Source organism: Sminthopsis crassicaudata, chromosome 2, assembly GCF_048593235.1.
Source record: "Sminthopsis crassicaudata isolate SCR6 chromosome 2, ASM4859323v1, whole genome shotgun sequence".
Taxonomy (NCBI): domain Eukaryota; kingdom Metazoa; phylum Chordata; class Mammalia; order Dasyuromorphia; family Dasyuridae; genus Sminthopsis; species Sminthopsis crassicaudata.
Genome location: NC_133618.1, coordinates 365,095,635 through 365,108,560, shown reverse-complemented (window position 1 = coordinate 365,108,560; position 12,926 = coordinate 365,095,635). Strand labels below are relative to the sequence as shown.

The window sequence follows — 12,926 nt, the reverse complement described above, 5'->3', positions numbered from 1 at the left end:
CATGAGCAGAACTAGGAGAACACTGTACACAGTAATTGTTTAAGAGCAAATAGACTGGATTTAATACCAGAAGACCTGATCAAGATACTGACTCAACATTCATATAATCTTGAATGTTTCTTACCCATTGTCTGCTCTAAAAACGAGAGTTTGTATTAGGTGGTCTCTCCAAGTCCTTCTAATGCCAATTCTATACTCCTAACAAGGCGAAAAGTAAACGTGGCACCGCATGCCAGTGGGTCCCTCCCAGTAAGATCTAGAGTTAGGGTTTTTCTACACTTGTATTGGAAGAAGGGGTTCTGGGTTTTGAAGGCCGTCGCTGTACTGTAATGTGGAGGAGTGAGGGATGGAGAGATCCTTTCCTTTAGCTTCTCATCATCTTCATTTCTATGATGCCGGCAGGTCTTTGCTGAAAGAATCAGACCCATGGTACGAGATGGAGTGTATTTTATATATGAAGCTCTCCATGGGCCCCCGAAGAAGATTCTTGTGGAAGGCGCCAATGCAGCCCTCCTCGATATTGACTTTGGTAAGTTAGGAGTCCAGTAGAGACAGCTCAGGCCCAAAGTAATGGCTGGTATCTAGGGAACAGTGAGTTACTAATTGTCTGACGTGATTTAGAGAATTCTAGACTAAATAAACGGGGTGAGATCACATTCAGGTATGGATAGGTAGATGCTGATTTGATAAGGCTTTGGACAGGTAGGATAAAGTGGGCCTGTTTCTCTGATCTGCAATTCAGAGTTGATGATGGAGTAGCCCTAGAGCTGAGGAATGCTCTATGAAGTTTTCCTAAGGATGGAGGATCTCAGGCAGAGGTAGCCGAGTGAAAGCTGGAATGTTCATTGAATCTCCCCTATAGGAACAGAATAAGAGGATTGATTGGGTTGAATAATACTTTGCTTTGATTTGGCACTTTTAATTCTCTAAACTGTCAATAAATCACCTGCCCCCCCCATCATTACTGAGCATTTTCTTTACACTTCTTTAATGCAATGATTTAAATATTGTCTTTTAATGCATGGAACATCCTTTCTCACTCTTTTTCATACTTTAAAAATTACATAAAAATGGCATTTTCTCCACAAAACTTTTCTTAATCACCTCTGGTCATCTATAACCCTCAGGCCTCACATTGCAATCAGTTTTGTAATTATTTAATGTACTTTTAATATATTGCTATGCATGATAGTTCCCTCTAAGTTGTCTTTTACTAAATTGTTTTATTGTTCAATTGTGTCTTTCTTTTTGTGACATCATAGTACTCCAGACCCTTCCATCCTCCACTATCTCTTGAAGACTGTCCAAGCTCATGTTTGTTGTTGCCATGACACTATCCATCCATCTCAGCCTCTGCCATCTCCTTCTCCTTTTGCCTTCAACCTTTCCCAACATCGTGGTCTTTTCTAATGAGTCCTTGCCTTATTAAATGGCCGAAGTACTTAAGCTTCAGCTTCTGTATTTGACCTCCAAGTGAATAGTCTGAATTAATTCCTTTTATTGACTGACTTGATCTCCTTGCTGTCTAAGACACCACTCTTTGAAAGCAATGGTTCAGCCTGCCTTGTCATTTTTACTGGAAAAATCATAGCTTTGACCATGTGGATCTTGGTCAGCAAGGTGATGTTCTGCTTCTTAATATGCTGTCCGGATTGGATAGCTTTCCATCCAAGGAATAAGCACCTTTTAATCAGATGAAAATGATAGAAACATGTCAAATGTCATTGGTTGAAATCTCTTATTTCTTCCAGGTACCTACCCCTTTGTGACCTCGTCTAACTGCACTGTGGGGGGAGTGTGCACAGGTTTGGGGATCCCGCCACAGAATGTGGGAGAGGTGTTTGGCGTGGTTAAGGCCTATACCACCCGCGTGGGAATTGGTGCCTTTCCTACTGAACAAATCAATGTAAGTCTGCCCTTTAAACCAGGAGATCACACTATGTGGAGCTGGATGGAAGGGACCTTAGATATCATTTAGTGCTGTGATAGCTAGGTGGTGAAAGGGATAGAATGCTGGGCCCTGAGTTCAAATGTGCCTCAGACACTTACTCTGGGTAAGTCACTTAACCTGTTTCCTTCAGTTTCTTCATCTGTAAATGAGCTAGAAAAGGAAATGGTTAGTCACTCCAGTATCTTTCCCAAGAAAATCCCAAATTGAGAATCACAAAGAGTCAGATACAACGCAACAACAACAACAAGGACATTCTATAGAGCAGAGTTCTTAGTTTTCCACTTGGAATCATTTTTTACCTGAGAAATTTTTATGCAGCTCCAAATATATAGGTACATAAAATAGATATACAAATCAAGCATTTACTGATAATAAGACATAAAGAAATATATTTTAAAATAACTCTTTGGTATACATATAATTTTACCATTTATTAAATATGAAAACAAATTGCATACTAATGAGATGTGCTTGTTATTTTACATAAAGAATTAAATCTTGGCAGACTATTTGATACTTTTCACTGTTGCCAAATTTTTCACAGCCCCCACATTCAGTTATATAACCCCATATGGAGTCGTGACCCACAGTTGAAGAAGTTTTACTATAGATGAAAAACACTGAGATTCAGAGAAATTTCCTGAAATCAGACAAGTAGCAAGGAATAAAGCCAGTATTCCTTAGATATCACTTTTTCTCAGTAGGCCTCGGTTTTTTCATCTACAAAGTGAAATGTTGCCTCTTTCACAGGGCTGTTTTAAGAACCCAAGAGAAAAGGAGGGACTTTTTAGGTTATTCACATTATTGTTATACATAAGAAGTCTCAGAAACAATCCCAAGCCTCCCAGGACCTAACTTGACTTTCATGTCCCAAAGAATATCAAAACCAGAAAAAAAGAGAAACGGAATACAAAGAGCCCAGGATTTAGGGTCAGGAGACCCAGGGCCAACCTCTGCTACTTATCCAAGTACTCTTGGGAAAGACTTCCTCAACCTCTCAGCATCTCTTTCTCTTTAATGGTAAAATGAGAGAGTCCAGGTCCCCACCAGACCAAACATTCTTTGATTTTAAATCCATGGGGCTGAATTGGGACAAAACCCAGAAACCCCTGCCTGGACAAGTCTTTGACTGAGTTAGAATTTCTAAGAGTTATGAGCCATGGAAAGAATACTTTGGGAAAGTCACATAACCACTGTTTGCCTCAGTTCCCTCATTTGTAAAATGGGGATAATAATAACCCCTAGTTCCTAAGATTGTTCTGAATTCCAAATAGCTATAAAGCAATTAGCACACTCCATCACACATAATTTGTTGTTCAGTCACATCTGATCCTTTGTGACCGTTTTTATGACACAAATAGAGCAGTTTGCCATTTCCTGCTTCAGCTCATTTTACAAATGAGGAAACTGAGGCAAGCAGGATTAAGTAACTCATAAAGCTACTGTCTGATTTGAACTCAGGAAAGTGAATCTTCTCGACTCTGGGTCTAGCACTATTTTTACTATGTCATTAGCTGCCTTCTCTCTGGTGTAGGATATTGTAAAATTGTCAAGGGGAAGCATTATAAGGCAGTAGAAAGGATCCGGGGTCTTCCACTTACTAAAAGTGCAAGGCTTACAGATGAGTCATATCCTTTTAATGTGTTTCTTCCTCTATAAAATATAGGTACAAATAGATGTGCCTCTTGTTTCCCAGGGTAATAGGGAAGGAAATTATAAAGAGCTGCAGAAATGTCAGCTATTGTTATTGGAATGGATTCCAAGCCTGTTAGACTCCTTGGGACTCTAACCAGTTCCACATCTGGGAGAGGGAAGAGGGGCAGCAGGTATTTTATATACAGGCAATCACTGGGGAACCTAGGGGACAACATGACATCCCTGCCCTCAGGGATCTCATAGTTTTAAATTATACATGTAAATGTAAAAGAATTAACAGTATAAAAGAGGCTGTAATTATAGTGTGGTGGGAAGAATTTGGGGCTTTGAAGGGAACCCCCAGGAACTTGGTCTTGGCTCTTAGAATTATAGAATCTCAGAACTAGTAGGGGCCAACCCCTATTTCAGCACAAATCCTTTCCATGATGTCCCACACAAGTGGGCCTCCAGCTTCCACATGAGAAATTTCACTGTTGCCAAACTTAGAACCTCACAAAGCACCCACTCCAATTCACCTGGACAGTTCCAATTGTTCAAAGTTTTTCTTTCCTATCAAGCTGAAATAGACCTCTGGCAAACAGAGCAAATGAAATTCCTTTTTGGCGTATTATTTTAAGATGGATATCGTGTTCTTCCTAAGTCTTTTCTTCTTTGAGCTGCATATGCTAGTTCCTAAAACTGATCTTCATTGACCGTGGGTATTGAGTATAGTAGTTCCCCTCTGCTTGGGCACTGGAATAAATCACCTTGAAAATTTCTTCCAGAACTGGTTTCAAGGGTTTTGTGAATTTAGCGTTAATGTTATGGAGGTCCTACTCTAAAGCTGGAAAATAAAGAGACAAAATTGTGTTGGAATAGTCAAGAGTGTCTTCACAGAAAAGGTGAAAATTGAGCTGAGTTTTGAAGGATTCATGTTCTAGGCGGGGAGGAAAGAGCAAAGACTTAAATCAGCATCATTTCATGTCTCTGTTTTTTGTGCAGGAAATTGGAGACCTCTTACAGAACCGAGGCCATGAGTGGGGAGTGACCACAGGCAGAAAGCGGCGCTGTGGCTGGTTAGACCTTATGATTTTGAGATATGCACACATGATCAATGGATTTACTGCGTAAGCAATCGCTCCTCTGATAAGCATCTAGTGTTTGTTCAGTGCGGTACTTGGGAAATTTCATAATCTGGGATGCAGGGAAATCAGTCAGTCAGTGAGTATCTATTAAGCACTTACTATGTGCTTGGCACTCTATTAAGGGCTAGGGGTACAAAAAAAGTTTAACTTTAATGAGAAAGTCAACATATTAAAAATTGTAAATACAGGACATACACCTGTGCATGTGTATACATAGATATATAAATATAAATAAATATAGATATACACACATTCATATATATTGTATACATTTATATATATTTATATAAAATGAAAATAGAAGTTAATTTCAGAGGGAAGACACTAGCAGCTGGCGGGGAGGGGGGGAACCATGGAAGCCTCTCTCAGCAGGTAGCTGAGATTTATTACAAAATCAAATATAATTGTTCTCTTTTTGAAATTGTTCACTGTTCTATTTGTGTCCCCACTTACATGCATTGGAGCAAATAAATAATTACTACCTCTGGAAAAAATAACAATAATAATCTCATATGTTTATTAACACATTAAAGTTTATAAGGTAGTTTCTTCACAATACACCTGTAAGGTAGCTAGTTCATGTATTATTATGATTATTCCCACTTTACATATGATGAAATTGAGCCTGAGAGAAGAATAATTTGTCCAAGGTTGTATATTTCATAAGTAATAGAGGTGAGGGAGTGTTCTGACTCCGTAGGGCAGTTCTTTTTCCATACATTGTACTCCCTCACAGAATTCTTTTCTGAAGATGATATTCTCTGGATAGAAAGATAAGCACTAGGATGGGGTTTCCTTCTTTAATTTGCTCAACTATCTCCAACAGCATTCTCAAAAAATGCTCTATAGAATAATATTCTATTAGAATATTAATAATGATATAATTGATTAATATAAAATAATATTAATATTAATGTTTATTCTAATAGAATAAATAGGGCTAGGCAAAAAAATTTACATTTTCAACATTAGATTTATATTCCTCTCTAAAATGTTAAATGCTAATTATATCATATGTATATATAATATTGTCATATGAAGGAAGTATTTATATTATTGGTATAATACTACATGTATGAAAAATACATAAAGTAGAAGTTTTTAACAGTTAGCCTAATTTCCTACATTTTCCACATAATTTCTCTAAAGTACCCTTTTGCCCAGAATATTCAAGTCCCCATTCCCTTGCATGAGCATATATAGATTTTAAATTCCCGATTTTTAGTGGCCAATTGAGTTTGGGAAACATTCTATAGGTTTTACTAGCATTGCTCTAGCACAGTGCTAGGAACAATAGAGGAGATAACTGAAGGAGAGGACATTGCCCCTGACCCCCAGGTGGTGGTCATAGCCCAGCTGGGAAAACAATCTTTACAAGTATGAAAAAGGAAATTGGAAAACATGACAGCAGAGGTGTTCTTTATGAGCCTTACTTTCCTACTTTGTAGAATGGGGATCCATTTACTTTAAAAACCTACTTTAGGGTTGTCATGGGGAAATTGCTTTGTCAATTTTAAAGTATTATGTGACCTATGATAATTCTATTTTTTATTTTATATCATTTTCTGAAATACTTTGGTTTTGAATAGGCTGGCATTAACCAAACTGGATATCCTCGATGCCTAGATGAGATTAAAATTGGTGTTTCATACAAATTGAATGGAAAAAGAATTCCATACTTTCCAGGTAAGTTAGAGCACACTCTATTGCCTTTCTTTTTTTTTTTTTTTTTTTTTATTATATATATATATATATTTTATAATATTATCCCTTGTATTCATTTTTCCAATTTACCCCCCCTCCCTCTATTCCCTCCCCCCGACGACAGGCAATACCATACATTTTACATGTGTTACAATATAGTCTAGGTACAATACATGTGTGTGAATATCACTTTCTTGTTGCACAATAAACATTAGAATCCGAAGGTACATGCAACCTGGGCAGACAGATATTAGTGCTAACAATTTTCATTCCCCTCCCAGTGTTTCTTCTCTGGGTGCAGCTACCTCTGTCCATCATTGATCAACTGGAAGTGAGTTGGATCTTCTTTATGTTGAAGATTTCCACTTCCATCAGAATACATCCTCATACAGCATTGTTGTTGAAGTGTACAGTGATCTTCTGGTTCTGCTCATTTCACTCAGCATCAGTTGATTTAAGTCTCTCCAAGCCTCTCTGTATTCCTCTCTATTGCCTTTCTAATCAGCTCTCCTTCCTAAATGATGCATTCCACCTTCCCTGCTGGCGTTGGCAGGAATAGAGTGTCTGGGACAGGCCTTCATTAAAGGTTCTTTAGAGATGCATCTTTTCCATTCTTTCCTCTAAATTTTGACTCAAGAATTTTGAATATTATAATCTGATAATGAGCCACTGAGACACACCAGGGCAATGACACCTTGCCATGCAAAATAATGAATAGGACCATGAAGAGATAGATCTGCCTACATCCACAGTAAACATTTAGGTAACAAAATATAGGAAAGTACACTGACCCAGAAATCAGAGTTCAGAGTTCAAAGTCTTGCTATGCAATTTCCTCACTGTGATCTCTGAGATTTCCATGAGACTGCTTTTTCCTCTGGAAATCATAATATTTGCTTGGTAGGAAGATTAAATAACGAGGTACATATAAAATGATTGGTAATCCACAGGGTCGGTTTTAGGAGGGACAATGATGAATCAGAGAGGAAAAGGAGGGGACCATAGGACATGCTCTCAGAAGCTCATTTGAAGGAACTAGAGATGATTGCTATCCTGAGGATTTGAAAGGTTGTTGTGGAGAAGACTGATTAAACTTGTTTTGCTTGGCCCCACAGGGCAGAACTTGTAAGACATCTGCAGCAAGGCAGATTTGGGCTCAATGTGAAGGAGGGCATAGCAATTAAAGCTGTCTGAAAGCAGAATGGATTGCCAGGGAATTGGTAGATTCCAAGTCATCTTAAAATCTTCCTGGGGAAGCAGGACCATTTACCAGGGTTTTGCCAAGGGGATTATTGTTAGGTAAAGATTCTACTAGATCATCCTGAAAAAACTTTCTACCCATTACTCCATGCTGTTTCTTTCTGTGATTATTTTCTACTAGAAATGGTATGACAGAAGAAGTCTGGGACTGAGTGGCAAGACACCAATTTCTATTTCTAACTCTTTCTGCTTTCTAGCAGTATGGCATTGGATAGTTCCTTTCCAAATATTTTGGTGTCAGGGGCAACCTTGCCTTCGTTCCTTCCTACCTCATTCGTTCATCAAACATTTGTTAAGCACCTGTGGAAATTGCAGAGTACTAAAAGAAATGTGAATGTCCTTTGGAAAGGAAAGCACTATTATAAATAATATATTGAGGAGCTTTTCCAGTGGATAACTTAAAATCTTTTGATTTTACCAAAATGGAGGGGTTCCATTACTTTTTAAAAAGGAATACAGTTATCCTTGGTTATCCTTGGATCAAAAAGCAGGATGTGGAAAGCTCCCTGACCTGGGAGATGCGAGTCCCACTCTTCATCTTGGACAAGTCACTTCCTCTCCCTGAGCCACAATTTCCCTCTCTGTACAATGAAGAGATGGGACTAAATCTCTAAAATCCCCTATCTAAATTTTACCATGTTTTCCATTAGCCTATTATTGCTTTGTCTCCTTTATACACTATTCCTTCTATCTAGCTTTCTTCGGGTAGCTGAGCATCTTTTGCTGCTGTGCTCAGAGAAAATTGTATTTAGAGACCCTATAATGTTCCCTGCCCCCAACCCCACCTTCAGTCTCATCTGTATTCTTGTTCATTGTCTGAGCCCACTGGCTCTGTAACCTGAGTTGCCTTGGGCTTTTGATGGATGCTCCCTGGGCTTTCATGGGAAACAAGGGACAACCTAATTATTATCTTTAACCCCCATTGCCTCTTGGAGGAATGTGGAAGCAGTAAAAGAGGGCGACCAAAGATGATTCCAGAATATGTGAATGCTGATCACAACTGGTCTATGAGTGGGTAGTTCCCTAAGCCAATAGCCCTAATACAACTATTATCAAAGGTGAGGTTTAAATTAAGGTTTGCCTTCCTGCACACCCAGTCTCCTATTTGGCTACATTGCATAAAAATGGTATCATAATAATATCTTACATTTCTAAAGCATTTTATGGTTCACACACTTTCTTCATAACAGCCCTGGGTAACAGCAAGCTGTACAGCTATCACTATCCATATTTAATAAATTAATAAATTGAGACCCAGAGAAATCAGATGAATTGTTCATGGTCACATAGTATTAAAAATAATTCACATTTTCCTAGATAGCACTTAAAATGTGATATAGTGCTTTCCTTACAACATTCCTGTAAGGTATAGATAACACATCTATCATTTGACAGATGAGGAAACTGAACCCCAGAGTGACAGGGCTCAGGACCCTGTGTCTCCTTCATTCAGAGAGAAAACAAACAGGGCAGGTTTGCAACCAGGTAACCCTGGAACACAACACCCAAATAAAGGATCATATGATGAATGCATTGGAGAATTGATCCTAAAGGTTGTCTGAATATTGTTTCTGAAATCTAACAGGTCAGCCTTTGAGCTCTCCAAAAGAAGACGGAGGTGGGATCAAAATTTATAGAGCCAAAATCATCTTTCTTATTCATCTACCTGGTCATCATCACAATAACAGCATCTCAGCAGATTCAGACACAGAGCTTTGTCTATCTTTCCACTGAAAGATTGTCCATGGTTCTCTATTGCTCACTTTAATGTTAAAGCTTGTTTGCAGGGCATTCGAGCCTCCACAATCTGAGACTGTCCTGACTTCCAGACTTATTTGTCATTTTCTTCTCCAGAGAGTTCATGGCCATCATTCACTGACAGTGACTTTTTTTTTTTTATCCCATCTTTGCCTTCCACTATTATATTCTTTCTAAGGCATAGCTCAAATGCTACCTTCTCTTTGAAACTTTCCCTTTCTTCTTGTTCCCCATAACCATCCTACATCCCCTCACCTAGGACCTTTCACCCTCAGACCTCATATCTCTTTGCATCTTTCCGCTTACCAGTCATGTGTGTGTGTATGCATGTGTGTGTGCGCATGTGTGTGTACTAGATCTGTGATTTCATTGTATTGGGAAATTAAGTAAGTAAACTCCACTCTGATAATCTGGAGGCACCGTTTCTGTAACTTATAGTCAACAGAGAGTTATCTAAAAAACCGAGATTAAAAGACTCAACCAGGCCAGCTGGTGGCGTAGTGGATAGAGTGCCTGCCCTGAAGTTGGAAGGACCTGAGTTCAAATCCAGCCTGACACTTAACACTCATTAGCTGCATAACATTGGGCAAGTCACTTAACTCTAATTGCCTTGACCAAAAAAAAGAAATTAAATAAAAAAAAATAGAAATAAAAGACTTATCCAAGGTTATACAACCAATACACGTCAGAAGCAGGACTTGAACCCAGCACTTCCCAACTCCAAAGCAGGATCTCCAATCACTAGATCATGGTGCTTCTCATTACATTACATTCTGATCTACATCGATGTCCTATCCCTTACTAGACTGACTTTTGTCAGGGTTGGAAGAATACTTCTTGCATGTCTCTGAAATTGTAAAAGGAGAGACTGAACAACTCCACTCTGAGAGAGGATGTAGAAGGGATTCCTTCATCAGGTGGGAAGTACTAATAAGATGCTATGAATCTGTGTTTTCCCCTAGCTAATCAGGAAATACTTCAGAAGGTGGAAGTGGAGTATGAAACAATGCCTGGATGGAAGACAGATACAACTGGGGCCAGAAAGTGGGAAGACCTCCCTCCCAAGGCTCAGAATTACATCCGATTTGTGGAGAATCACATCGGTGTAGCAGGTGGGTTTCATTCCCAACTCTTGCTGACCCCTTTGGGGGTTTTCTTGATAAGATGCTAGAGTAGTTTGTCATTTTCCTGTCCAGCTCATTTTACAGTTGAGAATACTGAGGCAAACAGGGTTAAGTGACTTGCTTAGGGTCACACAATGATTTAATGTCTGAGACTGGATTTGAACTCAGGCCACATCATTAACTATAGTGGAATGTAGAAAGGAGCAATTAATTTACATTTTAAAAGCAACAGTGAAAAGAGTGATTTTGCAAGCAGAATGCCCATGTTTGAACCCTGGCACCCACATTTAATATCTATGTAACTGGATAAATAACTTCATAGATGGTACTGTGCCAGTGGTTAAGGTAGGTCATAGTTAAAGAGTACTGAAGGTTACCAAATACTTTCCTCACAGCCCAGTGAAGAAGGCAGGGCTTCAAATATCACAATCTCCAATATGCAGAGTCTGAGAAAGAAGAAGTATCTTGCCCAAGTCATAAAGCTATTAAGTACCAGATCCAGGACCCAGAATAAGCAATGACTTGATAGTTCACTGAATCTCAATTGGAAAGGAAGCAAGAAAGTGCTTGGGAAAGAATGCTGAATTTAAAGTCAGAGGATTCTTTATAGAGCCCTGAACCTTCATTTGCTCATTGTATCCAGTCTCTTCTTGTCTCTTGATGTACACTACTGCCAGCTGCTTTTCTACCTGGGATGCTGTTAAGATGCCAATGAAAAATACAAATTCTCGGACCAAGAATGAGGGAGTGTGGGGAGGAGACAAGCTAAAGATGGGACATTTTCTTCCTCCATCCCCATCTGTTCTTCCTTCCATTCCACCCCCATCCCCTTCAATCCAAGCATACACAGCCCCCAGGTCAAAGTCCAGAAATGGCAGCAGTGACCTTAAAAGAATCAATTGTGTCACCTCACCTAAAAAAGTAATAATATGCCAGCCTCTGATACCTTAATCAGGAGAACATCATCTGAGACAATCAATTTAAAGACTAGGAATAAGTTTGAAAAAACCTTAATGTACTACATAACAGTTCACTATAATTACTGCCCTCATGCCTCAAACTTGTTGGACTAAAAAAGGAATCCATAAAAAAGCTTTAATAAAAAATAAAATAAAAAAGGAACCCAGTTAATTTAATAATAAGAGAAAGGTAGACGAATGTATGAAGTTGGCAGTTTTCTTTGGTGTCACAAACTTTTTCCCACAAAGTGCCCCTTATACTCTCTTTCTCTTTCCCCATTTCCATTCCCTGTCCTTCCTTAGTGGTATTAAAAATATTACTTGTCCTCGATTTTTCTCCCATTTTTTTTAATGAAATGTAAAAATTATAGCATGTTTGAAATAAATTTATTGTGTCTTTTGTTTGCTCCAATAACTATTTGTTATTTTGTGTTTTTCAGTTAAGTGGGTTGGTGTTGGAAAATCAAGAGAGTCTATGATTCAGCTGTTTTGAACAGAGAAGGAACTTCAGTCCTGAGAAGCACAATTATAGACAATAGTCTTCTGTTCCCCCAAGGCCAGAGTAGCTATTCTGTTACTGATAAGACTAAATTGAAAAGATTATGGAAAAAAATAAAAAAAACATATTTTCTGTATTTTTATAATATTTATTTAAGCCTTCAGGTCTCAAGTTCCATGGTAATTTAAAAGTTGTTTGGAAGCCAAAATTATATGAACACAAAAATTTAGACTTTTGCAACCTAGGATGAAAAGGAACAAACGTATCAAATGGAATGACGCAAGGCCTGCAAGTCAAAGGACCTAGTATGTGTGACCATGGGCATCCTGAATCTTAAAAGAGAAGGCAAAATGCAATTAAAAGATCTGGGTTCACTTCCTAATTAGCTGTATGACTGTGGGCAAATGATTTCCTCTACTGGTGCCTCAACTTCCTTGCAGTTAAAGTATACAACTCTTACCTGTCTTACAGAATTGTTGCAAGAAAGTGCTTTGAAACCTTAAAGCACAATAAAAATATGAATTAGTCTTAGTAATAATCATATATACATTAAGAAAGAAATATACTTATATTTCTATATGTACAATAATTGCCAATGAACAAAAGTCACTAAATACAAAGATTCAATGTAATTTTAATCTAATTTCATCACCAAAAAGCCATACATAATCATTATAACTCTTCTGTTGAACATAGTTCTTTGAGACTTTCATCAGGATCTTTTCTGAATCATAAAGATAGACAGCTTGCTTTCTCATGCAATAAAAACAGAATAAGCCAAAAAATCAACAAACATTTGCTAAGTACCCACTATGAAAAAACATTGTGCAAAGTACTAAGGATATAAGACAAACTGAGACAGTCCCTTAGGCACATTTTAAGGGGAAAAAA

At 38.2% G+C, this 12,926-nt stretch overlaps 1 protein-coding gene across 1 annotated transcript in view; it reads left to right on the top strand.

Annotated features, from left to right (window-relative positions):
* ADSS1 (adenylosuccinate synthase 1) overlaps nucleotides 1–12,171 on the top strand; it is a 79,665-nt gene extending 67,494 nt beyond the window's left edge. Inside the window, 7 exon segments of the mRNA XM_074291043.1 lie at nucleotides 403–529; nucleotides 1,752–1,906; nucleotides 4,589–4,713; nucleotides 6,321–6,349; nucleotides 6,352–6,417; nucleotides 10,416–10,565; nucleotides 11,977–12,171. Of these exon segments, the coding sequence (XP_074147144.1) occupies nucleotides 403–529; nucleotides 1,752–1,906; nucleotides 4,589–4,713; nucleotides 6,321–6,349; nucleotides 6,352–6,417; nucleotides 10,416–10,565; nucleotides 11,977–12,029 (705 nt within the window). The 3' untranslated portion in view covers nucleotides 12,030–12,171.
* The last annotated feature ends 755 nt before the right edge of the window (nucleotides 12,172–12,926 follow it).